Source organism: Lethenteron reissneri, chromosome 66 (genome assembly GCF_015708825.2).
Source record: "Lethenteron reissneri isolate LAM-NWPU_2019-01 chromosome 66, ASM1570882v1, whole genome shotgun sequence".
Classification (NCBI taxonomy): Eukaryota; Metazoa; Chordata; class Hyperoartia; order Petromyzontiformes; family Petromyzontidae; genus Lethenteron; species Lethenteron reissneri.
In genome coordinates this window covers 8,322,794-8,348,612 of record NC_083844.1, presented here as the reverse complement: position 1 = coordinate 8,348,612, position 25,819 = coordinate 8,322,794, and the positions used below count along the sequence as shown (strand labels likewise).

General features: G+C 49.7%; 1 protein-coding gene across 1 annotated transcript in view; it reads right to left on the bottom strand.

The window, feature by feature from the left end:
- Positions 1 to 14,703: 14,703 nt before the first annotated feature.
- Positions 14,704 to 25,819, bottom strand: part of LOC133359827 (IgGFc-binding protein-like) — a 57,836-nt gene continuing 46,720 nt past the window's right edge. The window contains exons 27-33 of the mRNA XM_061578367.1: positions 24,895 to 25,033; positions 23,965 to 24,149; positions 23,034 to 23,137; positions 21,514 to 21,813; positions 19,039 to 19,135; positions 18,130 to 18,313; positions 14,704 to 16,560 (exon numbers count right to left, since the gene is read on the bottom strand). Of these exons, the coding sequence (XP_061434351.1) occupies positions 16,427 to 16,560; positions 18,130 to 18,313; positions 19,039 to 19,135; positions 21,514 to 21,813; positions 23,034 to 23,137; positions 23,965 to 24,149; positions 24,895 to 25,033 (1,143 nt within the window). The 3' untranslated portion in view covers positions 14,704 to 16,426. The remainder of the gene's footprint in view (positions 16,561 to 18,129; positions 18,314 to 19,038; positions 19,136 to 21,513; positions 21,814 to 23,033; positions 23,138 to 23,964; positions 24,150 to 24,894; positions 25,034 to 25,819) is intronic.

Here is a 25,819-nt window from a genome sequence, read left to right as displayed (position 1 = left end):
TTCTCACCACCCCCCGGTCTCTGGAGAGTTCAGGGAGTGGTTGACGCTTCTTATAGATGCCACCATCGCGAGGGGTCACACCCTTGGCCGTGACTTGGCGGCTATTTGGCCCAGGGCTTGGGCAAGGTCGCTCACCCACAGACATTCGTCCCCGTGGGTTTGGAGACGCGATCTCAAGTTTTCAGGGCAGGAGGTTCGTGGGTTCTATCCCGACCCTGACGTCTGCTGCTGCTGTATATTTCGAGTTCTGCATCTCTCTCTCATCAACATCACTCTGGCTAGGAGATGTTAACTACCTCGCCTGGTATACAGGAGGTCGTGGATCCTATCCCGAGCCTGACCATGCCGGCCGCTGCTGTATATTTGGAGTTTGCGTGTCTCTGTCTCTCATCATCATCACGGTGGCTAGGAGATGGTAACGACCTCGCCTGGTATACAAGAGGTCGTGGGTTCGATCCCGACCCTGACGCCTGCCGCTGCTGTATATTTGGAGTTTGCGTGTCTCTCTCTCATCATCATCACGGTGGCTAGGAGATGGTAACGACCTCGCCTGGTATACAAGAGGTCGTGGGTTCGATCCCGACCCTGACGCCTGCCACTGCTATATATTTGGAGTTTGCATTTTCTTCCTGTGGTCGCTTGGATTCTTCTCCACATTTAGCAACACGCGTTTAGAGTATTCTGCTGCTACTTTAAATTTCCACGTGATGGTGATATCAGCCACTTGGTCGATCTGTTATCATTTGTGATGGGCCAGGGTCGCTTCTGAAAAAGGGGCGATTACGTAGCTCAGAGGGGCCTTGCCTGGTAACAATAAAACATAATTTAGTTGAATCTATGGGTCTGTATGTATCTCTATGGGAGTGTGTGTATCTCTATGGGTCTGTATGTATCTCTGTGGGAGTGTGTGTATCTCTATGGGTCTCTATGTATCTCTATGGGTCTCTGTGTAAATCTATGGGTCTCTATGTATCTCTATGGGTCTCTATGTATCTCTATGGGTCTCTGTGTATATCTATGGGTCTCTATGTATCTCTATGGGTCTCTATGTATCTCTATGGGTCTCTGTGTATATCTATGGGTCTCTATGTATCTCTATGGGTCTCTATGTATCTCTATGGGTCTTTATGTATCTCTATGGGTATCTATGTATCTCTATGGGTCTCTGTGTATCTCTATGCGTTGAGAATATTTGGCTGCCGCTATGAATATCCACGTGATAAGTCACCATTTGGCTGAGTTGCAATCATTTGTGATAGCCAGGTCAGGGCTTGTGAAAAAGAGCCACGCCATATCTCAGAGGGGGGCCTTGATTAGTAAGAATATCTATTAAAAAAAATTATTCAGTAGTTTTAAATATTGAGGGTCCTGGTGAGACGATAATGATTGTCCTGGCTAGATCCAGGAAACCTGTTCTCTCCATCGCCACTCACCTGGCAGTGACCTTGCCTGATAAAATAAAAAAAATATATTTTTAATTGACTTTAAAGCGACGTTACATTACGTTCCGATCTTTTTTTTTACTTGGTTTTAAACGATTTCCCTTACCCCGTGAAAAGAGACAACAGCGTGACCTTCGTCAAGTCACCAACAGTACCCCCAGCCACTCACGCCACGCCAAAGGCAAAGGTGCCCCGTGTAGCCTGAACACACCGCTAGGGAAAGTGCTGTTAGCGAAGGATCACCTATGAAGGCCGGCACGGCAAGCGAGGGGCTGTGGGTGGCCAGCACCACGCCCGGCCGCCTTTGTCTTCCCGAGTGACGGCGTTTACACACCGGGTACTCATTTTCGGCCGAGTCGACCTAGGGGAGCTAGAGGACATCCCCCACCACCACCGCCCCCCACCACCACCGCCCCCACCACCGCCCCCCACCACCACCCCCCAACACCACCGCCCCCCACCACCGCCCCCCACCACCACCCCCCAACACCACTACCCCCCACCACCACTCTCCCACCATCACCCTCCCACCACCGCCCCACCCACACCACAGCACCCGCGCCCAGCCCCGTGGCAATTCCGGAGCGATGCCTTTGTTGTTTTTTCGTCTTCTTGGTCGCTGAGCGCGACGGCAAATACTGCAGGTGAGACAGAAATAATGATAATAATACTACTACTAATACTACTACATGAGCATAACAACGCCGTCACCTGACAAGATGGAAATTATAAGACATGCGGCCGCGGGGCGTAGAACGACATGTGTTGAGTGGGCGGGTCGGCAGGTGGGTAGGTAAGTAGGTCGATAGAAACCCCTAGACTCAGAGACCCATAGACTCAGAGATCCATAGACTCAGAGACCCATAGACTCAGAGACCCATAGACTCAGAGACCCATAGTCTCAGAGATCCATAGACTCAGAGACCCATAGACTCAGAGACCCATAGACTCAGAGACCCATAGTCTCAGAGATCCATAGACTCAGAGACCCATAGACTCAGAGATCCATAGACTCAGAGACCCATAGACTCAGAGACCCATAGACTCAGAGACCCATAGACTCAGAGATCCATAGACTCAGAGACCCATAGACTCAGAGACCCATAGACTCAGAGATCCATAGACTCAGAGACCCATAGACTCAGAGACCCATAGTCTCAGAGATCCATAGACTCAGAGACCCATAGACTCAGAGATCCATAGTCTCAGAGATCCATAGACTCAGAGACCCATAGACTCAGAGACCCATAGTCTCAGAGATCCATAGACTCAGAGACCCATAGACTCAGAGACCCATAGACTCAGAGACCCATAGTCTCAGAGATCCATAGACTCAGAGACCCATAGACTCAGAGACCCATAGACTCAGAGATCCATAGTCTCAGAGATCCATAGACTCAGAGACCTATAGACTCAGAGACCCATAGTCTCAGAGATCCATAGACTCAGAGACCCATAGACTCAGAGATCCATAGACTCAGAGACCCATAGTCTCAGAGATCCATAGACTCAGAGACCCATAGACTCAGAGACCCATAGACTCAGAGACCATGTCGACTCAAAGACCCATAGAAACTGAGACCCGTAGAATCACGGACCCATAAGCACGTAGACCCATAGACCCTAATACAGACCGACAGACTCATCACACAGAGACCCACAGACTCGCCACACAGAGACCCACAGACTCACCACACAGAGACCCACAGACTCATCACAGAGACCCACAGACTCACCACACAGACACCCACAGACTCACCACACAGAGACCCACAGACTCACCACACAGAGACCCACAGACTCACCACACATATCAACAAACTCATCACACAGACACACACAGACTCATCACACAGAGACCCACAGACTCACCACACAGAGACCCACAGACTCATCACACAGAAAGCCAGAGACTCACCACACAGAGACCCACAGACTCACCACACATAGATCAACAAACTCAGCACACAGAGAGACATCGACTCAATTGTAAAATATGTTGTGAGTTTGCTCTCCAACACAACACGACCGGTTAGGGCTAAAGTCGCAACTAATTGGGGAAGTTTTGTTCACAACGTGACCAACCGAAACCGATTCGCTGTGTCAGGTGGAGGTCGGTTTACGACACAGTTACATTTACGTGATCTCTAACCCCAACGCAAACGTCATCGCTATACTATATACTACACTACTATACACTGCACTACGATACACTATTATACACTACTATACTATACACTACACTACTGCACAATACACTACTGTACACTATTAGACACTACACTATACACTACACTATACACTACACTACTATACACTACACTATACACTACACTACACCACACTACTATACACTACAATACTATACACTACACTATACACTACACTACTATACACTACACTATACACTACACTATACACTACACCACACTACTATACACTACACAATACACTACACGATACACTACACTACTATACACTACACTATACACTACACTACACCACACTACTATACACCACTACTATACACTACAATATACACTACACTACTATACTACATTGAACTGCTTGTTGTTGTGTTTAGTTTGTTGTCCTTCCCCCGCACGTACAGTGCGAAATAAGTTCGACATACGTACGTATATCAGTGTCTGATCCATCAACCCTCGCTGATGCTGTTGCCTGTGAGTAGCAATATCTTCGGGACCTTTTTTGCCAGTATCAAAGTGTGACAAATAAGAGTAGGGGTTGTGCCCTTTCTGGCAATAAAACAGGAGTCGTGTTAAGATGTTCAAACACCAAAAATAAACCTTTTGAAAGGATTCATACTCTTAGGTTTTTTCGGTAAAGTCACGTAGGTAAATACCGAAAAAACCCAAGAGTATGAATTCTTGCAGTCACGAAAGCTTCAAATCTACAACTTTTGCAAGGAAGTTATCGCATTAACCACACGCAGTGCTTGTGGTGGACATGCAAACAGACAGGCTCTGATAATAATGTAACTATAATGTTATAGGCATTGTCTATAATAATATACATATATAATAGCCCAGATTTGTCACTCTGTGACTGTGATTAACGCCCCCGGATTGGTTGAAGTGCGTCACGTGACCGCGAGCTAGCAGCCAACCAGAGGTGCGCCCCTCCCAAACATGTAAGCTCCCGGATTGGTTGAAGTGCGTCACGTGACCGCGAGATGTCCACTTCCTGTTGTGTTGCGCCCCGAACCTCGGAGTTCCGAGAAGCAGCAATATGGCGGCCACAGCGCCGGAGACGCAGCCACGGAAAGCTGACGGTCGATCCACTCACACACGGCTCACTCATACACACGGCTCACTCACACTCACTCACACACACAGCTCACTCACACTCACTCACACACGGCTCACTCACACTCACACAATCGCATGCAGCTCAGAGGAGATGGGTGAGAGTGAGGCAGAGCCATGCTCCGTCCACTGCTGCCCTGAGGGACCCCCATCCTCTCCACTGCTGGCTTGAGGAAGAGCCGCGGTATCTCCACTGCTGCCCTGAGGGAGAGCCACGCTCTCCCCACTGCTGCCCTGAGTGACCCCCGTGCTCTCCACTGCTGGCTTGAAGGAGAGCCGTGCTCTGTCCATTACATTGATCCTCGAGTTTTTTTGGTGCTTAAATCCACTGCTGGATGAAGGCCCACCGCACGCTGTGCGAGTGGATCGTAAGAATTTACTTGACCAGTCTGTTGGGGGCCGCCGCACGTTGTGGTTGTTCGGGGACGCTGCAGGCTGTGGTTGTGAGGGGGCGCCATAGGTGCCCCCTTCTACGTGACTTTACCGAAAGAACCAAGAACATGAATCCATGCAGTCACGAAAGCTTTACATCGAAAAATAATAATGTAACTATAATGTTATATGGCATTATCTATAATAACAATGTAACTATACTATTAGAGGCATTGCCATTAATGACAATGTAACTATCATTTTATATGGCATTGTCTATAATAATGTAACTATAATGTTAGAGGCATTCTCATTGAAACTGATTGACCTACAGCAGAGACAGCTGCTGCCGCCTTTATGGCCTCGTCTCACCACCAGTGTCAGATGAGAGAACAACGCCAAAAGGCGAACAGGTCCAGCAGTTATATCTTTGGGAGCCTTTCTTTGCCAGTATCAAAAGTATGACCAGCAGTGTTTGCCCTTTTCTATAGGGGCAGCAGTTTGCAGCTTCGTGAATGTCAAGGGAGGACCTTCGAGCCACACAAAGTGCCGCATGACGACGACGACGGCGACAGCGATGATGATGATGAAATGGGCAATTAGGGTCAGCGATGTAATAACGAGACTCGCGCAGACCGACAAATTGGCTCTCATGAGGCCTAATTACGCACGTATAACGGAGCCTTTATTTGGCGAGCAAAGAGGTCAAAGTGTTGTTATACTTTGACAATCACCCCCCAGGGCTGGTTAAGAATTATATTGGTGGTTTGCTAATGGAGGCCCAGCACAGTGGGATGGAGCACGGGGTCGAGCATCTGATTGAGCATGTGGTCGAGCATTGGCTGGATGTGTTATGGGGTTGAGCGTTTTGATCAAGCATGCATTTGGGAACAAGGTCAAGCGTGGGCTTGATGTGTTATGGGTTTGATCATGGGATCGAACATGAGATTGGGCACGGGATCGAGCGTGTCATCGAGCATGGGATCGAGCCTTTTAATCGAGCATGCATTTGGGAACAAGGTCAAGCATGGGCTTGAGGCGTTATGGGTTTGAGCATGGGATCGAGCACGGGATTGAGCACGGGATTGAGCATGGGATCGAGTCTGAGATAATTCAGGAGGCACTGTTGGCCTATTTGATAATACAGCCTTGCAACCGCAGCAGCATCTGGATCTAGACAGTGGACTGCAGTTCCATGCTGACATACGTCGTCTGGTCTGCAATAAATGCATTTTTTTTGGTTCGTATGTGTGTATGTATGTTGAACTTATTTCGCACCGTACATAACCGTTTTAATCGGATGTGCGGGGGTTGAAGGACAACAAACTAAACACACAAAAAGCAGTTCTAAAGAAACGAGTTTGTCAATGTGGATGATTTTAATAGGACACAGCTTGAGTGGCTTCCTAATATCAGAAGAGAAGAGCGTTCCAGACGGCCGCAGAAGCAGCACAACTGAAAGCGCCGCTCGAAGATGATGCAGTGACCGCCATCTTTGTTCGACGGCTAGCTATAAGTGTAGTGTGTAGTAGTGTATCGTGTAGTAGTGTGGAGTGTAGTGTTTCTAGTAGTGTATAGTGTAGTGCATAGGAGAGTACACTGGAGTGTATAGTCGTGTATCGTAGTGTGTAATGCATTGTCGTGTGTTGTGTATCGTGTAGTGTATAGTCGTGTATGGTGTAGTAGTGTGGAGTGTGTTTTTAGTCGTGTGTAGTGTATAGTGTAGTGCATAGTAGAGTATACTGTTGTGTATAGAAGTGTATGGTGTAGTAGTGTGGAGTGTAGTGTTTTAGTCGTGTGTAGTGTATTTTTTCGTGTGTAGTGTAGTGTATCGCGTAGTGTATAGTGTATAGCATCTTTGTTCGACGGCTTAGCCAGAAGCCACCACTGCTGCTACGCAGGTGACAGCCGGAGTGTTGCATGACGATGGTTTATAGCTCCTTGACGAGGTCAGCAGCGAGGTACCGTGGTTCATTCAAAGGTCGACGGTGGAGGAAGGGAGCCAAGGAAGGAAGGAAGGGCGAACCTTCAGATGATTTTGGCATCGCGGCACTGGAGTTGATGCACGTGTTAGATGTCCGCGCTGACAGCTGACTTTGCGTATTCCACGAGCCGTCATCATCATCAATCACCCGCAAACAAGTCAAGGGGTGTGGACCCACATCACACACACACGCCACACATTACACCATACACATCACGCAGGCAAAATACAATGTTGATTTGAAGCGTTCGTGACTTCAGGAATCCATACTCTTTGGTTATTTCGGTAAAGTCACGTAGATAGAAAAAATAATAGATCACGACGTTTCAATCACAGCAGGGAAACTGCTGAAACGTGAACTGTTTCAACAGTTTCCCTGCTGTGATTGTCTCACCTGATGACGGTCGCTTGTGTTGCGATCCGAAACGTGATCTACGTGACTTCACAGAAAGAACCAAAGAGTATAAAATACAATGACAAAGAGCCCCCCCCCCGCACGGCCGTCACAGACGTAGGGGCAATTGTCGTTAGTAGCAGCAGCGCCTCCTCCACATAGGCCGATCTTGACACCACTGGTACCAGTCATCGGCAAGTCCACTCAGCTCCACATCCTCCTGTACCACATCACTCCATCTCTTCTCTAGCCCGTGCCGTGCCCGTCTAGCCCCCTCGATCCGGCCGAACAAAAGCTGTTTGGGCATGCGGTGACTGGGCATGCGGGCTACATGGCCCAGCCAACGCAGCCTTGCTTGCCGAAGGAGTTCACCGATGGGACTGTGTCCAGATCTTTCAGGGATTTGTGAGCTCATTACACAATCAAGCCTGCAGGTTAAACACATGATGGATCGTAGGCAGGCCACCCTAAACGTTTCGAACTGGCAATGATGTTCCATTTGAGGGGCCCGCGTTTTGCAAGCAAAGAGAAGGGAGGGCATGACCGTGGCCGAGAAGACACACACAGACACACAGACAGACACAGACACACAAACACAGACACACACATAGACACAGAGATACACATAGAGACATAGAGACACACACATACACAGACACACGCAGATACACACATACAGAGACACAGACACACAGGCAAACACACTCGGAGTCCCGCACAAACACTTCTTTTCAAGCCATAGGCGACAGGAGGATTCTGGGGAATGTGTGGCGTCATAGCAGAGTGAACTCACGTGTAATTAAATCGCCCACACAATATGAAGAGAGAATACAAAGGTTCCTCACGTATAGCCTAGACTAACATTGCCCATAACCGAGCACTGCACTTTTCATATAGACGAACATTGCACATAGACTAACATTATACATAGACTAACATAGCCCATCGACTAACATTGCAGATAGACTAACATCACGCATAGACTAACATTGCCCATAGACTAACATTACACATAGGCTAACACTGCACATAGACTAATATTGCCCAAAGACTAGCATTGCACATAGTCTAACATTCCCCACAGACTTACATTGCCCATATACTAACATTGCCCATAGACCAACATTGCACATAGTCTAACATTCCCCATAGATTAACATTGCACATAGTCTAACATTGCCCATAGACTAGCATTGTTCATATTATAACATTGCCCATAGGCTAACATAGCCCATAAACTAACATTGCACATAGTTTAACATTGCCTATAGACCAGCGGTCGGGAACCTATGGCTCGCGAGCCATAAATGGCTCTTCCAGTGACGGAATATGGCTCCCAGACAATTTTGAGTTGGAAAAAAAATCAGTTTGGAACTGATTTTAAAATACTGCTTAATAATACTATGTCATTTTAAAGTAAACAGAAATTAGTTTTGAAGATAACTTTCACGGGTCACGCCTGCACGAAGCTCAACCTCACCACGTATGAACCTGACTACAAGGCCATCAGCAAAACCACGTAGCACCAGAAGTGGCATTAAAAGTAAGACATATTTCATTTATTATACGTTAAAAATACTATATGGCTCTCAATGAAATATATTTAGAAATATTTGGCTTTTATGGCTCTCCCAAGTTAAAAAGGTTCCCGACCCCTGCCATAGACTAACATTGCCCATAGACTAACATTGCCCATAGTCTAACATTGCCCATAGACTAACACTGCACATAGACTAATATTGCACATCGGCTTCTGCGGCCGTCTGGAACGCTCTTCCTTTTGATATTAGGAAGCCAATACGAGTTGTGATGCACTTTTAAATCATCATCTAGGTTGACAAACTAATTCATCTAGAACTGCTGCTTGTTGTTGTGTTCAGTTTGTTGTCCTTTCCTCCACACCTCCGAACGAATTAAGATCAACGTACACAGACAAACACAAAGATCCCCCGCATAGCCTTACGCAGGCTGTTGGGGCAAGTGCTGTTAGCGAGCACCTCTGAAGGCCGGCACGGTACACGAGGGGGTCGGTGGCCAGCGCCACGCCCGGCCGCCTTTGTCTCTCCCCAGTGACGACGTTTACTACACACCGCACCAGGTCCACATTTGAGGCCGAGTCGACCTAGGCGAGGACCGGGACCGGTTCAGATAATCGTCACCGCGTTGGCCATGAGCGAGAATCGAACCCGGGGCGCCAGTTTCGTAGCGCAGCGTAGCGCTAACTGCTGCGCCACCGCTCCCCCGACGTACACACACGTTACAACAACAACCGCCATTCGCCACTAAGTGGCGGTGACGTCACCACGACGCTTGTGTCAGGCCATGTGCATCTTGAGGCCACGTGTCGAACGCACGCTGGCAGGTCACGGGGCAGACAAAGGTGCAATGGGTCGACTGACTGAGATGACTGAGATGACTGGCTGATGCACCACCCTGTGCCCCCTTGCTGTGCCAACTTGATGTGCTTTAGCCACCCGGCGCTTCGCTCGTTGTTGTGAGCGTACACACACACGCGCACGCACTCACCCGCAATCAATCATTTCGCTTGGCATGCATTGCAATGCAGTCGCCCAATTAATGACTTGTTCATTTCGGTGTCGCGGCAATGCACGACACGATAAGCGTCGTGCATACACCACCTGTATATAGACACACAAACACGAACTATGGGTGGATGGGGTGGTAGTGGTGGTAGTGGTGGATGGTGGGTGGGGTGGTGGGAGTGATGGGGGTGGGGTGGTAGTGGTGGGTGGGGTGGTGGTGGGTGGGTGGGGTGGTGGGGGTGGATGGAGTGGTAGGGGTGGTGGGAGTGATGAGGGTGGGGTGGTAGTGGGTGGGGTGGGTGGGTGGGTGGTTGGGGTTGTGGGTGGGGTGGTGGGGGTGGATGGGGTGGTAGGGGTGGTGGTAGGGGTGGTTGGGGTGGTGGTGGTAGGGGTGGGTGGGGTGCTCGGGGAGGATCGGGGTGGTGCTGAGAGTGATGGGGGTGAGGTGGTAGTGAGTGGGGTGGGGGGGGGTGTTGGGTGGTGGTTGTGGGTGTGCGTGGGGTGGTGGTGGGGCTAGGTGGGGGAGGAGGCGCACAGCAGTGTTGCAATGTCGACTGAAATGCGCTCCCAGCGAACTCTCGTCGTCGGTGGGGGAGGTGATGTTGAAGCCACCGGCAGGCAATGCCCATCCCCAAAAACCGAGCCCACACCCTTGGTCGCTGTCTTCACGAAACCCTGGCTGGTGGTGGGGGGGGGGGGTACACGTGGGCGCCACGGTGGCTAGGAGATGTTAACTACCTTGCTTGGTACGCAGGAGGTCGCAGGTTCGACGTCGAACCATATGCCTGCTGCTGTATATTTGGAGTCTGCGTCTCTCTCTCATTATCATCACGGTGGCTAGGAGATGTTAACTACCTCACCTGGTGCGCCTGAGACCGTGGGTTCGATCCCAGACCCTGACCGACGCCTGCCTACTGCTGTATATTTGGAGTCTGTGTCAACTCTTACCCCGTGGTGGTCACTGCGTGGAATTTTTGGTCCTCCGAATGTTTTCCTCCATTGACGTCGCAGCGCCGTTGATACCAGTTTTGGCCGCTGCTATGAATCTCCACGTGATGATGAGGACGAAGGAGCCACCGCCTCGCTGAGCTCTCGTCCGTGATGGGCCGGGTGGCTTCTCGAATAAGTAATATTTTAAAAAACTTTTTTAAAAACACGCTTTTATCAAATGTACTAGTAATGGAAGAACTCCAAGACTCCAGGAAGTGGCCTGAAGCTTGCCATAACGTAAGGGACCGTGGCCAATTACAACAAACGTCAGTTGAGCGTGGACAATTAGACCCAAGCCGACACATAACATAAAAAAAGAATGCTTAAAAAAATATATATTTTATTTCCTATGATAGAATATAGTATTGTCATCAGTATGACATGAGTATATCAAGTTTGCAGTCGATACTACATTGGGAAGTGGGTTAAAATTGAGTTACAAGATTTGAGGATACAACAACAGACAGAGTGAGTTAAATGAAAGAGTGTAAAATAATATTTAAAAATACCTTTTAAAAACATAGCTTTAATGAAATGTACCATACGAGTAACGGCAGAACTCCAGGAAGTGGCCCCGAAGCTTGCCATAACGTAAGGGACCGTGGTGATTTACAGCCAACGTTAGTTGAGCGTGGACAATTACACCCAAGCCGAAACATAACATATGTAACGGGTTCCGGAGACACTTGTAGAGGTAACTTATTTATTACAATCCAACACTCCAACTCTCCAACTCTCCAACACTCCTGATACTCTGTTACAGCCTAGGTACACAGCCTAGGTACACAGCCTAGATACTCTACTCTGGCTACGCTCTGGAACTCGCCCTCACAAGGTCGTAGAGTCGGGAGTTCCAGAGTCCCACCACTGGCTCTCACAACATCCCAGGGTCCTCAGATGGCTGGTCTTGTGTCTTGGGTCTTGAGCTACGACTGGCCCTGATCGTCCAGGGAGCTCCCCTTTTATGCCTAGTCCAACGAGGGGTGGGGCCATGTGCGCCACCAGACATCCCACAGAGCACACACAGCCCCCCCCCCCCCCCCCCGTTGGCGGCGCCAAGAGGCTTAAATGCCTGGCGCCAAGAGGCTTAAGCGTCTGGACCCGCCTGGGAACCCAGCACCTGGTGCCAAGAGGCTTAAGCGCCTGGCCCGCCCAGGGTCCCAGAGCCCCCAGCAGCCCCTCCCTTCTTATGTCACTACACATATAACAAATATTGTTTAAAATTTGTATTTCTTTATCCTTTTTTTTTATAGAATATGGTATTGTTATCAGTATGACATAAGTGTAGTGCTGAACTTTACGCGGACAACTTCTTATTTTTCCGTCATCACTTTATTTTCATCAAACTCAGCATAGTCCACAACCAAGACTCCAGCGCGTTCTCTGCTCGCTCGCCGCACTCCGCTGGCCGAGCTCGCTCCGTTCCCTCCCTCTCTTTCTCCGTCTCTTTCTCCCCCAACTCTCCTCTCTGCCCCGCCCGTCTCGGCTTCGATCGTCTCGCTCTCCCTCGACTTCTCCGTCTCACTCCAACTGTCTCTCTCTCGTCTCCGTCTCACTCCGACTGTCGCTCCCTCCCTTGGCTTCTCCGTCTCACTCCGACTGTCTCTCTCTCTCGTCTCCGTCTCACTCCAACTGTCGCTCCTTCTCTTGTCTCCGTCTCACTCCAACTGTCTCTCTCTTGTCTCCGTCTCACTCCGACTGTATCTCTCTCTCTCTCGTCTCCGTCTCACTCCAACTGTTGCTCTCTCAGCTTCTCCGTCTCACTCCGACTGTCTCTCCCTCGGCTTCTCCGTCTCACTCCAACTGTCTCTCTCTCGTCTCCGTCTCACTCCGACTGTCGCTCCCTCCCTTGGCTTCTCCGTCTCACTCCGACTGTCTCTCTCTCTCGTCTCCGTCTCACTCCGACTGTCGCTCCCTCCCTTGGCTTCTCCGTCTCACTCCGACTGTCTCTCTCTCTCGTCTCCGTCTCACTCCAACTGTCGCTCCCTCTCTTGTCTCCGTCTCACTCCGACTGTCTCTCTCTGTTCCCGTTCCACTGCTAGCCTATTCTATCTCTCATCTCTTCTTCTTTTCCGTCTCGACTGCTAACCTATTCTTCTGCTCCAACCGTCTCCGTCCAGCTCCCAGCACAACTCCTCGTCTCATTCTCACGCTCCCGTATTTATCCCGGTCCTCATTAATTTCCAATTAATTAACCGGCGTCTCCCCCCCCAGGCCCCGCGCCCGCGGCCCCCGCCGCCACCTGCTCCCATCCCCAGACTTACTGGCGCCATCTTGTCCCTGACAACAACAACCGGCCAATCACTGCTCTGCGTCCCATAATTACCTAACGAGCCGTCTCTCTCCGGCCGTTGTCTCCCAGCAACACCTGCTTGTCCTGATGCGACCCCACTGTCCATAACCCACACGTGTTTACAATTTCCCCCCTTGGCAGCGTTAATCTACTATGTAAGTATACCAAGTTTGCAGTCGATACCACATTGGGAAGTGGGCTAAAATTGACTTACAAGATTTGAGGATACGACAACAACAGACAGAGTATGTTATTAGAAAGCGTGTAAAAAGATTGTTTAATTTTTTTAATGATAAAACACAGTATTGTCGTCAGTAAGACGTAAGTATACAAAGTTTTCAGTCGATACCACATTGGGAAGTGAGTTAAAATTGAGTTACAAGATTTGAGGATACGACAACAACAAAAGACAGAGTGAGTTAATAGAAAGCGTTTAAAAAGATTGTTTAAAAATATACAGTATTTTTAATGATAGACTATAGTATTGTAATCAGTATGACATAAGTATACGATGTTTGCAGTCGATACCACATTGGGAAGTGGGTTAAAATTGAGTTACAAGATTTGAGGATACGACAACAACAGAGTGAGATAAATAAAAGCGTGTAATAATAGAAATGCGCTATCACGGCAGCTGAGTAGCAGGGCCTTAGACTTGGTGAAATAAGAAAACACGTCCATGATAGGGGTTATTTTTTGTGGGTCAGATCGCGTAAATGTATAAATGTTGTGTCGTTAAAACCCGCCGCCACCCGACACAGCCAACTAGTGAGGGTTGTCACGGTAACAGAACGTGGCCAATTCGTCACTAGTACAGCACTAGTGTGTAGTGTAGTGTGTAGTGTATAGTGTAGTATATAGTGTAGTGTATAGCAGTGTAGTGTATAGCAGTGCATAGTATAGTATATAGTGTAGTGCATAGTGTAGTATATAGTGTAGTGCATAGTGTAGTGCATAGTGTAGTGTATAGTAGTGTGTAGCGTAGTGCATAGTGTAGTGTATAGTGTAGTGCATAGTGTAGTGTATAGTGTGGTGCAGTTTATAGCAGTGTAGTGTATAGTCGTGGATATTGTAGTGTATAGTGTCGTGCATAGTGTAGTGCATAGTGTAGTGCATAGTGGTTTAGCCATATGTTTGTTGTAGTACAGAGTTAGACTGATAACTTTAATGGTTTTGAACACAGCATTGATATACGATGCTTTTTCTGGAAGACTTTGCTGTTTTTTCCTGAATTTTTCTGTTGCACGTAATCACTTGAAGATGTTCCTTGTTCATGTTTTTGTTTTGTTGCGGTTGCGCCCGAGTCAAGAGCCACATGGCTCATAGGGTTATACCTAATAAATGATAGTGAAATGAAACTGAATTAAATGACTCTTTATTAAACAACTCTGGGAGTCATCGGCATCAGCGTTAAACAGCAGCAGCATCAGTAGCAGCAGCACTTTGATCAGCATCAGTAGCATCATCATGATCAGCAACAGCAGCAGAACGATCGATTTTGACAGAAAATGACGATCGGAATCGGTGTTTTAATAAACGCGGTACTCATTCGGCAACATCAGCACCCACGTAGCCACCACCACCAACACCGCCACCACCGTCACTATCATCACCGGCCAGGCCAGGTAGCACTTTGAGGCCGTCACGTGAAGTGTTGAATGTTCGCCGCTGACAGGAGGTCACGGGACAGACCCAGCAGGTGCCATGGGTTGTGGCTGACTGAGATGACCGGCAGATGCAACCACCGGCTGTACCCCCCTACTGTGCCACCATCACCACCACCACCACCGTCGCCACCACCAAAATTGCATCGTCGTCACGCGGCGCTTTCAGGTTCTGCTGTTGCTGCGGCCCGTCTGGAACGCTCTCTTCCCTTCCGATGTTAGGAAGCCAGTGGGAGCCGTGATGCACTTTTAGATCAGCATCATCGTAACAAACTCACTGATTTTTTTTGGTGTGTTAACTTTGTGCATCCTGCAATCGCAATTCCTCCGATTGGCGCGGTTGGCTACGTACAGTGCGAAAGAAGTTAAACGTACATACACACTGCCCATGGACTAATACTACCCATAGACTCAACACTACCGATAGACTCAACACTGCCCGTGGACTCAATACTACCCATAGACTCAACACTATCCCACAGACTCAACACTACCCATAGACTCAACACTACCCATAGACTAACACTGCCCATAGACTCAATAATACCCACAGACTCAACACTACCCACAGACTCAACACTACCCATAGACTCAACACTACCCATAGACTAACACTGCCCATAGACTCAACACTACCCCTAGACTCAACTCTGCCCATAGACTAACACTACCCATATACTATTACTACCCATAGACTCAATATTGCTCATATACTAACATTGCCCATAGACTAGCATTGCCCATAGACTGCCATTGCCCATAGACTATCATTGTGCATAGACTAACATTCCCCATACACTGACATTGCATATAGACTACCATTGCCCATAGACTATCATTGCCCATATAATGACATTTCTCATAGACTAACACTGCTCATAGACTATCATTGCCCTTAGACTAACATTGCTCACATACTAACTGTGCTCGATGATGATGTATGTATGTTGGGCTTCTTTTGCACAGTGCATAGCCAACTGTGCTAATCGGAGGTGCGGGGTGATGATGGTGGTGGTGGTGATGTCTTAATGATGATGTTGATTGCGTTCATCCATAGGGGTCTGCAGAAGACCTGTTGTGTCTTCTGTGCAATGATCGTGTTGATGTCGGTGATGGTGTTGATGTTGATGGTGGTGTTGATAGTGATGATGTTGATGGTGATGATGTTGATGGTGATGATGTTGATGGTGATGATGTTGACGATGGTGATGTTGATGGTGATGATGTTGATGGTGATGATGTTGATGATGATGGTGATGATGTTGATGATGGTGATGATGATGATGTTGATGATGTTGATGTTAATGGTGGTCTACCTGGACGAATGGGGAGACAGGGGCCGGTATCCTCTGCGCAACGGTGACGGGGATTTTGATGGTGATGATGTTGATGGTGATGTTGATGATGTTGTTGGTGGTCTATCTGGACGAGTGGGGAGACAGTGGCCGGTATCCTCTGCGCAAGGATCGCTTCTTGCGGTAGACGAGGGCGACCGCCACGATGAAGGCGGCGGCGATGACGGCGATTGGAGTCACGAACTGCGACACGGCCACTGTGGTGCCGGCAGAGAGAAAAGTGCACTTCGTCACCATCGGATCGTCATCATCATCGTCACCATCAACATATTCACTGCTGTCGTCAACATCATCATAATCGCTATCAGTATCAACATCGTCACTATCGAGATCATCATCACTATCAACATAATCTTCACTATCAACATCATCACTATCAACATCATCGTCATCTTCACCACCACCAACAACGACCGCCATTGACCACTAACTGGCGGTGACATCGCCGCGGCACCGAGACCACGCGAAGTGTCGAAGGCTCTCCGCTGACAGGAGGCCACTTGACAGACCCAGGTGCCATGGGTTTACTAACCGAAATGACCGGCAGAGGTTTGGCACCTCTGCTGCCAGGTCATAAGCACACTACCCAGGTACGGAAACCTCTCCACTCTCTCCACAAGACACCCAGGCAGGTGCTTAGTTTCGGTGGGGCTGATGGTAAGACCCCACCTCTTAGTGGCACACTCCAGGTTCAGCAGCAGCAGAACCTCTCAGAGTGGGCTGCAATCGCAAGATCATCAGCATACATAACGTGGTTTACCAATGGGGAGTCATCCCTTGACCACACCCGTGCATCGTTCAGCCTCCCATTGTATCTGTACCAGATAGAAATTCCACTGGTACAGTCATTGAAATATTCTCGAACTGCGTGGTCAAAGATGTTAAATAGTGTAGCGGCCAGAGGACATCCCTGTCGCACCCCAAGGTGAACAGGGGATGGCTCTGACTCACGGCCCCGCAACTTTACCTGGGCCTGCCCACCATAATGAAGGCCCTTAATGATTGTGAGCAGATAGTCAGGGACTCCGAAAGCATGAAGAACTGCCCACAGCCCTGACCTGTTGATGGACTAATAGGCCTTGACCAGGTCAATAAGTCCCTTTTAAATTCCATACACCTCTGCTGTAGCAGACAGACAGAATATGGCGTCTGTGCAGGACCGCCCCGGCCTGAAATCGCATTCGGGTCTCCGCAATCCTCTCCTCAGCGTGCCTGTCAAGGCGATGTTAAATAATCCTTGCCAAGGCACACCGAGGAGGCAGATGCCACTGTAGTTGTTACAGTCTGTGTGGTCCCCCATATAGCCTGAAAAAACTGTTGGGGCAAGTGCTGTTAGAGAGTAACTATAAAGGCCGGCAATGTGGTACAAGAGGCGGTGGGTGGCCAGCACCATGCCCGGCCACCTTCTACTCCCCAGTGGCGATGTTTACTACCCTACACCGCTACACCAGGTAACTCATTTGAGGCTTAGTCAACCTAGGGGAGGTGCAGGACCGGTTCAGATAATCGTCACCACCGTCATCAACAACAACCGCCATTCGCCACTGGATGGCGGTGACGTCACCATGACGCTTGTGCCAGGCGACGCGCACGTTGAGGCCACGTGAAGTGTCGAACGCCCGCCGGCAGGAGGCCACGGGGCAGACCCCAGCAGGTGCGCCACGGGTCGACAGACTGAGACGACGACTGGCCGATGCACTACCACCTGCGCCCCCCCGCCCCCGCCCCTACTGTGCCGACATCACCGCCACCGCCGTCGTGATTACCGGAGGAGCGGTTCGGTTCCCCGATTACGAGCGGCCCGCGGGACACGGTGTGCACCGCCGACTCGACGATCTCGCCCATGGCGCCGGCGCTCCTCCTGCGACGGGCGCTGTTGACGCAGCCCTGCTGGCAGCGCGTGCCCGCCTGGCCCGCCTTGCACACCAGCACGTCACAGTGCAGGAAGACCTGGGGGGGAGGAGTGGGGGGGACACGTGGGTCAGTGACGTTGCATTGCAGGGACACCTGGGGGGGGAGCAGGGGCACGGGGGGAGGGGGACATGGGGCGACACGCGGAGGGGGGGGGTGGACCACGTGGGTCAGTGTAGACACGTAGACCAGCACGTCACAGTGCAGTGACACGTGGGGAGTGTGGGGGGGGGTGTGGAGAGCTCCAGGTGCCCACAGAAGGTCTGAAGTCAACATAGGTAAGTTCAGCAGTGGCGGCAAATCCCACTCGGGTTTGCCAGACCTCTGCTAAGCACCACACAGTCCCCCCCCCCCCGTTAAACACGAATCAGCACCCACCCCCCAACTGCACACACGCAACAGCCATAACAGACTGTGTGGTGGCAAGTGCTGTTAGGAGCCTACGAAGGCCGCCACTGGGTCCGGAACGGCACCAAAACCCCGGCCGCCCGGGCCGCCGTGGTCTCTCCCTCATTGTTTTGAGGCCGAGTCGACCTAGGGGGGAGCACCCAGGACCCGGTTCAAATCATCAAACTCGCGTCTCAGCCAGCCTCGAAGCGCAGCGCAGCGCAGCAGATGCCCGCCGACGGCTAACTTCTGCGCCACCGCTCCCCCTCTAGCCTTGCGACACGGCGCTTGTGCCAGGCTAGGTGCACCGCTTCACCCCACTACTCTCCCCCCCACACTCCCAACCACCACGGGGTCGTCCCATCTCTTGCGCCCACCTGCTTGAACTCCCCGACGAAGGCGAAAGCGGTGAAGCTGAACTGGTTCTTCTTCAGGAAGCTGCTGTAGCTCTTCCATGTCGAGTCCAGCACACAGCTGTTGGGGTGGGGGGGGGTAGGGGAGGGATAGGGTAGAGGTGAAAGTTGTCACGTGCATTTTCCCCTCCATGTTTGGAATCTAAGTCTACCTCGCCTGGTGTGCAGGAGGGTCGTGGGTTCGATCCAGACCCCTGACGATGCCTGCTGCTGCTGTAGATTTGGAGTCTGCGTCTTTCTCTCATCATCATCATCACTATGGCTAGGAGATGTTGACTACCTCGCCTGGTGTGCAAGAGGTCGTGGGTTCGATCCCGACCCCTGACGATGCCTGTTGCTGCTGTATATTTGGAGTCTGCGTCTCTCTCATCACCATCACGGTGGCCCAGGAGATGTTGACTACCTCGCCTGGTGTGCAGGAGGTCGTGGGTTCGATCCAGACCCCTGACGATGCCTGCTGCTGCTGTTGTAGATTTGGTGTTTGCATGTTTCTCTCTCTCTCCCCGTGGTCACGCTTTGGGAGAGTATTCGCCTACCACTATGGATCTCCACGTGGTCAATGACGATCGATTTAAGGCTTTCGTGACTGCAGGAATTAATATTCATTGGTGGGTCTTTCGGTAAAGTCACGTACATAGATTGAAATTAATACGAATAAATTAACAAAAACTATGACGTTGCGATCACAACACAAGCGATTGTCAGCTCTCTTTCCTCCTGACGACGGACGCTTGTGTTGTGATCGAAACGTCGTGTTTTATTGTTTATTTTTATTAATTTGAACCTATCTACGTGACTTTACCGAAAGAGCCAAAGAATGTAAAAATTAAATAGTCAAAAGATTTAAAACTTTCGTGACTACAGGGATTCATCTTCTTGGTTGTTTCGGTAAAGTCACGTAGAAGGGAAATAATAAAATAATACAAATAAAACATAATAAAATACAATTCTCACGACGTTTCGGCCACAACGCAAGCATCCGTCCTCAGGTGAAGAACAGGTCTGTCGGAAAGACAGCGTCTGAATGAACACCTTCCTCCTCTAACCCAGCTTAAATATATGCTGCCAAGCCTGGTGGTGTTCATTCAGACGCTGTCTTTCCGACAGACCTGTTCTTCACCGGAGGACGGCTGCTTGTGTTGTGGCCGAAACGTCGTGAGAATTGTATTTTATAATGTTTTATTTTTATTATTTTATTATTTCCCTTCTACGTGACTTTACCGCAAGAACCAAGAAGATGAATCCCTGTAGTCACGAAAGCTTAGTTAAAAGTTCCGTTCATGCATTTTTCTCCGGGTGCACCAGGTTTTTTCTCCTCCATATTTCGAATCGACGTCGCGCTTTGAGAGAGCATTCGGCTACCGCTATACATCTCCACGTGATGATGATGTTGATGTTGCCAGTATCAGCAATTTGGTTGAGCGGCTATCATTTGTGATAGCCAGGTCAGGCGGCTTCTGAAAAAGATCTACTACGTAGATCAGTGGCGGGGGGAGGGGGGTTGAATGGGCGTATGCCTGCTAAAGTTACAAAACTTAAATTGTTAAAATAGTTTGACGGTCATCGTGCGACTGACGGCACGAGCCCGGGGCGTGGAAACGTCGTCAGATTCCGGCGGAGGAAGGTATTCTCGACGCGGTTACGTGACGCGCGGTCCCGAGACGGGCCATTCCTTTGTTGTCCATTATACAGCTTTTGTTGGGTTAGATCGCGTAAATATGTAAATGTCCTGTCGTTAAACTCGCCATCACCCGGCACAGCCAATTAGTAAGGGGTTTGTCACGTAAACAAAAGGTGGCCAATTCGTTACTAGTACAGCGCTAGTGTATAGTGTAGTGCATAGTGTGGCGTATAGTGTCGTGTATAGTGGAGTACTACACCGGTTGTGTGTTGGAGAGCAAATCCACAACATTTACAATCTTAGTACGACGTATTGCCTGATGAAGCTAGTTGTAATTACTGGCAAAACGTCGTACTAAGATTGTTAATGTTGTGGCTTTGCTCTCCGACACACAACTGGTATGCTGTACTAGTAACGAATTGGCCACCTTCTGTTTACGTGACAAACCTTACTTTTTGTCTGTGTCGGGTGGTGGCGGGGTTAACGACACAACATTAATATATTTACGCAATCTAACCCAACACAACTTGGATGATAGTGGTCACGAAAGCCTACGACGTGTTAAACTTCCATTGCTCGTTCTGCCGAGGTGCTTGAGTCGAGCTCGGGACGGAGTTCAGGCAATGTTAGTCTATGGTCAATGTTAGTCTACAGGTAATATTAGTCTACGGGCAATGTAAGTCTATCGGAAATGTTAGTCTACAGGCAATGTTAGTCTACGGGCAATGTTAGTCTACGAGCAATGTGGGTCTACGTGCAATGTTACTCCGTGCACAATGCTAGTCCACGTGCGGTGTCAGGGGTCTCCGTTCGCGTACCCATTCTTGACGAGGTCGTATCGGATGGGGTCCTGGGGGTCCCCGCTGGGGGTTGCGAAGCAGTTCTCGGTGAAGAGCGTGACGCTCAGGTTGGACTTGACGGCGAGCTGCACAAAGACGTTCTGGTTCTCCTTGAAGTGCACGGGGTAGTCGCTCTTCTTGTACGGCAGCGCGAAGCGCTCCGAGTGGTACAGCTCGATGTTGAAGACGAAGTCGCCGAAGCCCGTTTCCGTCACGAAGATGCTGCCCGTGTCCGGCACGAAGTTCACCGCCAGGCTGCGGCGCTTGTCGTACTTACACCTGGAGAGCGAGAGACGATGTGAGGCGGTGGCGGAGATCGTGAAGATGAGATGGAGATGAGTGATGAGGATGATCACAGAGAGAGATTGTGGAGATGAGAGAGATGACAGTCAAGAAGTTCACGGACAGACAGACGAGAGAGAGACGGCAGAGGTGAGACAAAGAGGGACACGAGAGTCAAGATGTTCACAGCGAGATATCGTGCAGATGACATTGAGATGAGACAGATGAGAGATCAGAGTGAGGATGTTCACAGAAAGAGGGATGAGAGTGACCGTGGAGATGAGATGGAGATGAGACAGAGAGACGACAGTCGGGATGTTCACACAAAGACCGCATCCTTAAAACCTTAACCATCGTGTTATAGCGAGAATTCCATCATGCGCTAGACTCGCGTTGTAGCGAGTAGTCCATCACATGCTAGACTCCCATTACAGCGAGTATTCCATCACATGCTAGACTCCCGTTACAGCGAGTAGTCCATCACATGCTAGACTCCCATTACAGCGAGTATTCCATCACATGCTAGACTCCCGTTACAGCGAGTAGTCCATCACATGCTAGACTCCCGTTACAGCGAGTAGTCCATCACATGCTAGACTCCCGTTACAGCGAGTAGTCCATCACATGCTAGACTCCCGTTACAGCGAGTAGTCCATCACATGATAGACTCGCGTTGTAGCGAGTAGTCCATCACATGCGAGACTCCCGTTACAGCGAGTAGTCCATCACATGCTAGACTCCCATTACAGCGAATAGTCCATCACATGCTAGACTCCCATTACAGCGAGTAGTCCATCACACGCTAGACTCCCATTACAGCGAGTAGTCCATCACATGCTAGACTCCCATTACAGCGAGTAGTCCATCACATGCTAGACTCCCGTTACAGCGAGTAGTCCATCACATGCTAGACTCCCATTACAGCGAGTAGTCCATCACATGCTAGACTCCCGTTACAGCGAGTAGTCCATCACATGCTAGACTCGCGTTGTAGCGAGTAGTCCATCACATGCTAGACTCCCGTTACAGCGAGTAGTCCGCCATGCGCGGGTTTGTAGCGAGTAGTAAAAAAATATATAAACCACGTTAAAGCGGAAAGACGTCGTGCGAACGGACGCGCATTAAACGAGGATTTACTGCACGTTGGTGTTCGGACAGAAGGAACCGCACCGCATGCGTGATCTCGTGACGGCTCTAAGTTGAACGCGCTTACGTACGTGAGCGGGACCTGGATGTCGTTGAAGTTGCGGATGATGGGCAGGCTCCTGTTGGCCGACTTGAGGGTGAGCGTCTGGGAGAAGATCATCTGCGAGTCCGTCTCCTGCAGGGACGGCAGATATCACCGACAGCCACATCAACTCGCGCTGTTGCGGACCCGACGTGGTCGCGCGATCCCTCAATGGGAGGATGAGGAACGGCAATGCTACACGAGCCCTCGCCTTCTGCTGAACCTGTCTCTTTCACCGTGGCCAGAGGCAGCGGCCGCTGAACCTCCACATTGGGCATCTTAGCTCTTGAACGACATCTCTGCTTTCATCATCATTGCAAGAATCTAATCATTTACGGACAATGTAAGTCGAGTGCAATATTAGTCTATGGGCAGTGTTAGTCTATGTGCAATGTGAGTCTATGGGTAATGGGAGTCTATGGGCAATGTTAGTCTATGTGCAATGTGAGTCTATGGGTAATGTGAGTCTATATGCAATGTGAGTCTATGGGCAATGTGAGTCAATGTGCAGTGTTAGTCAATGGAAAATGTGAATCTACGCGCAATGTTAGTCTCCATGCAATGTTTGTCGACGTGCAATGTTAGTCTATGGGCAATACTAGTTTATGGGTAGTGTTAAGTCTACTGTCAATTTTAAGTCTATGTGCAGTGTTGAGTCTATGGCGCAGTGTTGAGTCTATGGCGCAGTGTTGAGTCTATGGCGCAGTGTTGAGTCTATGGTGCAATGATGAGTCTATGGCGCAGTGTTGAGTCTATGGTGCAGTGTTGAGTCTGCGGTGCAGTGTTGAGTCTACGGTGCAGTGTTGAGTCTATGGTGCAGTGTTGAGTTTATGGTGCAGTGTTGAGTCTATGGCGCAGTGTTGAGTCTATGGCACAATGTTAAGTCCACGGTTGAGTTTAAGAGCTGTTGCACACCGCACCTGGCACACGGCGCCGCAGTCCACGATGCCGATGTCAAAGACGATGAACTGGCCATTGTCGAGTGGCGAGCAGCCCGGGGGCGAGCCGTCATTGAGCGAGAAGTCGCTCGCGTTGTGGCCCGCCACCAGCACCTTGGGGATGTAGGCTGACATCCGCTCATCCTGGCACGACAGCCGCACCTCAGCTAAAGGGGGGGGGGGGTGGGGAAAGAGCGACGGACACGACAATGGTGAAGAGGATGTCGGCGCATGTAAAAGTGGCTGGAGCACGATAATTTAATCGAGTTATTTTATTACGGCAAGTCCTCATTTAATGTGGCGGCGGTCGTAGATGCGTTCCCGAAAGGTGTCGCTTAAAGCGATAAAACGCATTGAGTGAAAACAATTTCCCCACGAGCAATGTACCGATAATGTTTGGCGAGATACAACGTACCACTGTGCACGCCGCGCCATGGGATGGCGGGACCAGTAACTGAGGGTACACACTCGAGTTTTTTTCCCCTCCAGAATTTAGAAACGTGCACTCGGAGAATTTGGCTGCTATAAATGTCCACGCGACAATCCACTTCGTTGACCTAGCATTTGTGATAGCCAGGTCGCTTCTGAAAGAGAGCTAATGGCTCAGGTAGCTCTGCATGGACAGTGTTAGTTTGAGTGCAATATAAGTCTGTGCAAAGTGTTAGTCTATGCTCACTGTTGGGTGATGTGTAATGCCAGTCTAAATGGACATTGTTAGTTTATGTGCAATGTAATCATGAATTCTAGATTTGAAGCTTTCGTGACTGCAGGGATTCATATTCTTAGGTTTTTTCGGTAAAGTCACGTAGGTAAAAAACATTAAAAAGTAAAATAAAAAAAATAAAAAATAAAAAATCACGACGTTTCAGAGGCAACACATGTAATCATGATCGCTGCCACCACGCAACCTACCAGGGTGACATCCCAGCATTCCGTTCTTCAGGAAGCAGACTTCGTTGCCCATGCACCCGCTGGGGTCTTTCGAGATGTTGTACTGCGAGTAGCAGGTGTAGTGGTACGAGCAGTCCCATGACCACCACTCGTCGCCCACCTGCACACACACAAACGGCCGTTTGGATTGTCGGCTTGAACGATCTAAAATGTAATATCCACCGGTTGGCCTGCGGACGCATCTGCTGCACATATTTGATGCTATAGGTCTATTACCTTAAATCAGCAGGGTATTTCGACCTCTAGTAGTGCCTTGCCCTTCCTCGGTTTGACCTGGCCCTTCCGCATTATGACATGCTCCGTCCCCTTTATGTAGGGGCAGAGGTTTAGGTAATTAAATAGGAGTTGAAGATGTCTTATGTCGTGTTAGAGAAATAGGCTTTGTGATAGATGAGTAGACTAGGCCTTGTGTGGCGGTAGAGGACTTAGGCTCTGACACAAATGACGTGAACTAGGCCTCACTTGATGATGAAGGAATTGGGCTGTGACACAGATGACATAAACTAGGCCTCATGTGGTTTGTAAAGGAATTATGCTTTGAAGCAAACTAGGCCTCGCATGGCGATAGATACATTCCCCTCTGGGCACAGATGAAGCAGACTAGGCCTCACGGGATGGTAGATTAGGCTCTGGGCACAGATGAAGCAGACTAGGCCTCATGGGATGGTAGATTAGGCTCTGGGCACAGATGAAGCAGACTAGGCCTCATGGGATGGTAGATTAGGCTCTGGGCACAAATGAAGCAGACTAGGCCTCACGGGACGGTAGATTAGGATCTGGGCACAGATGAAGCAGACTAGGCCTCACAAGATGGTAGATTAGGCTCTGGGCACAGATGAAGCAGACTAGGCCTCATGGGATGGTAGATTAGGCTCTGGGCACAGAT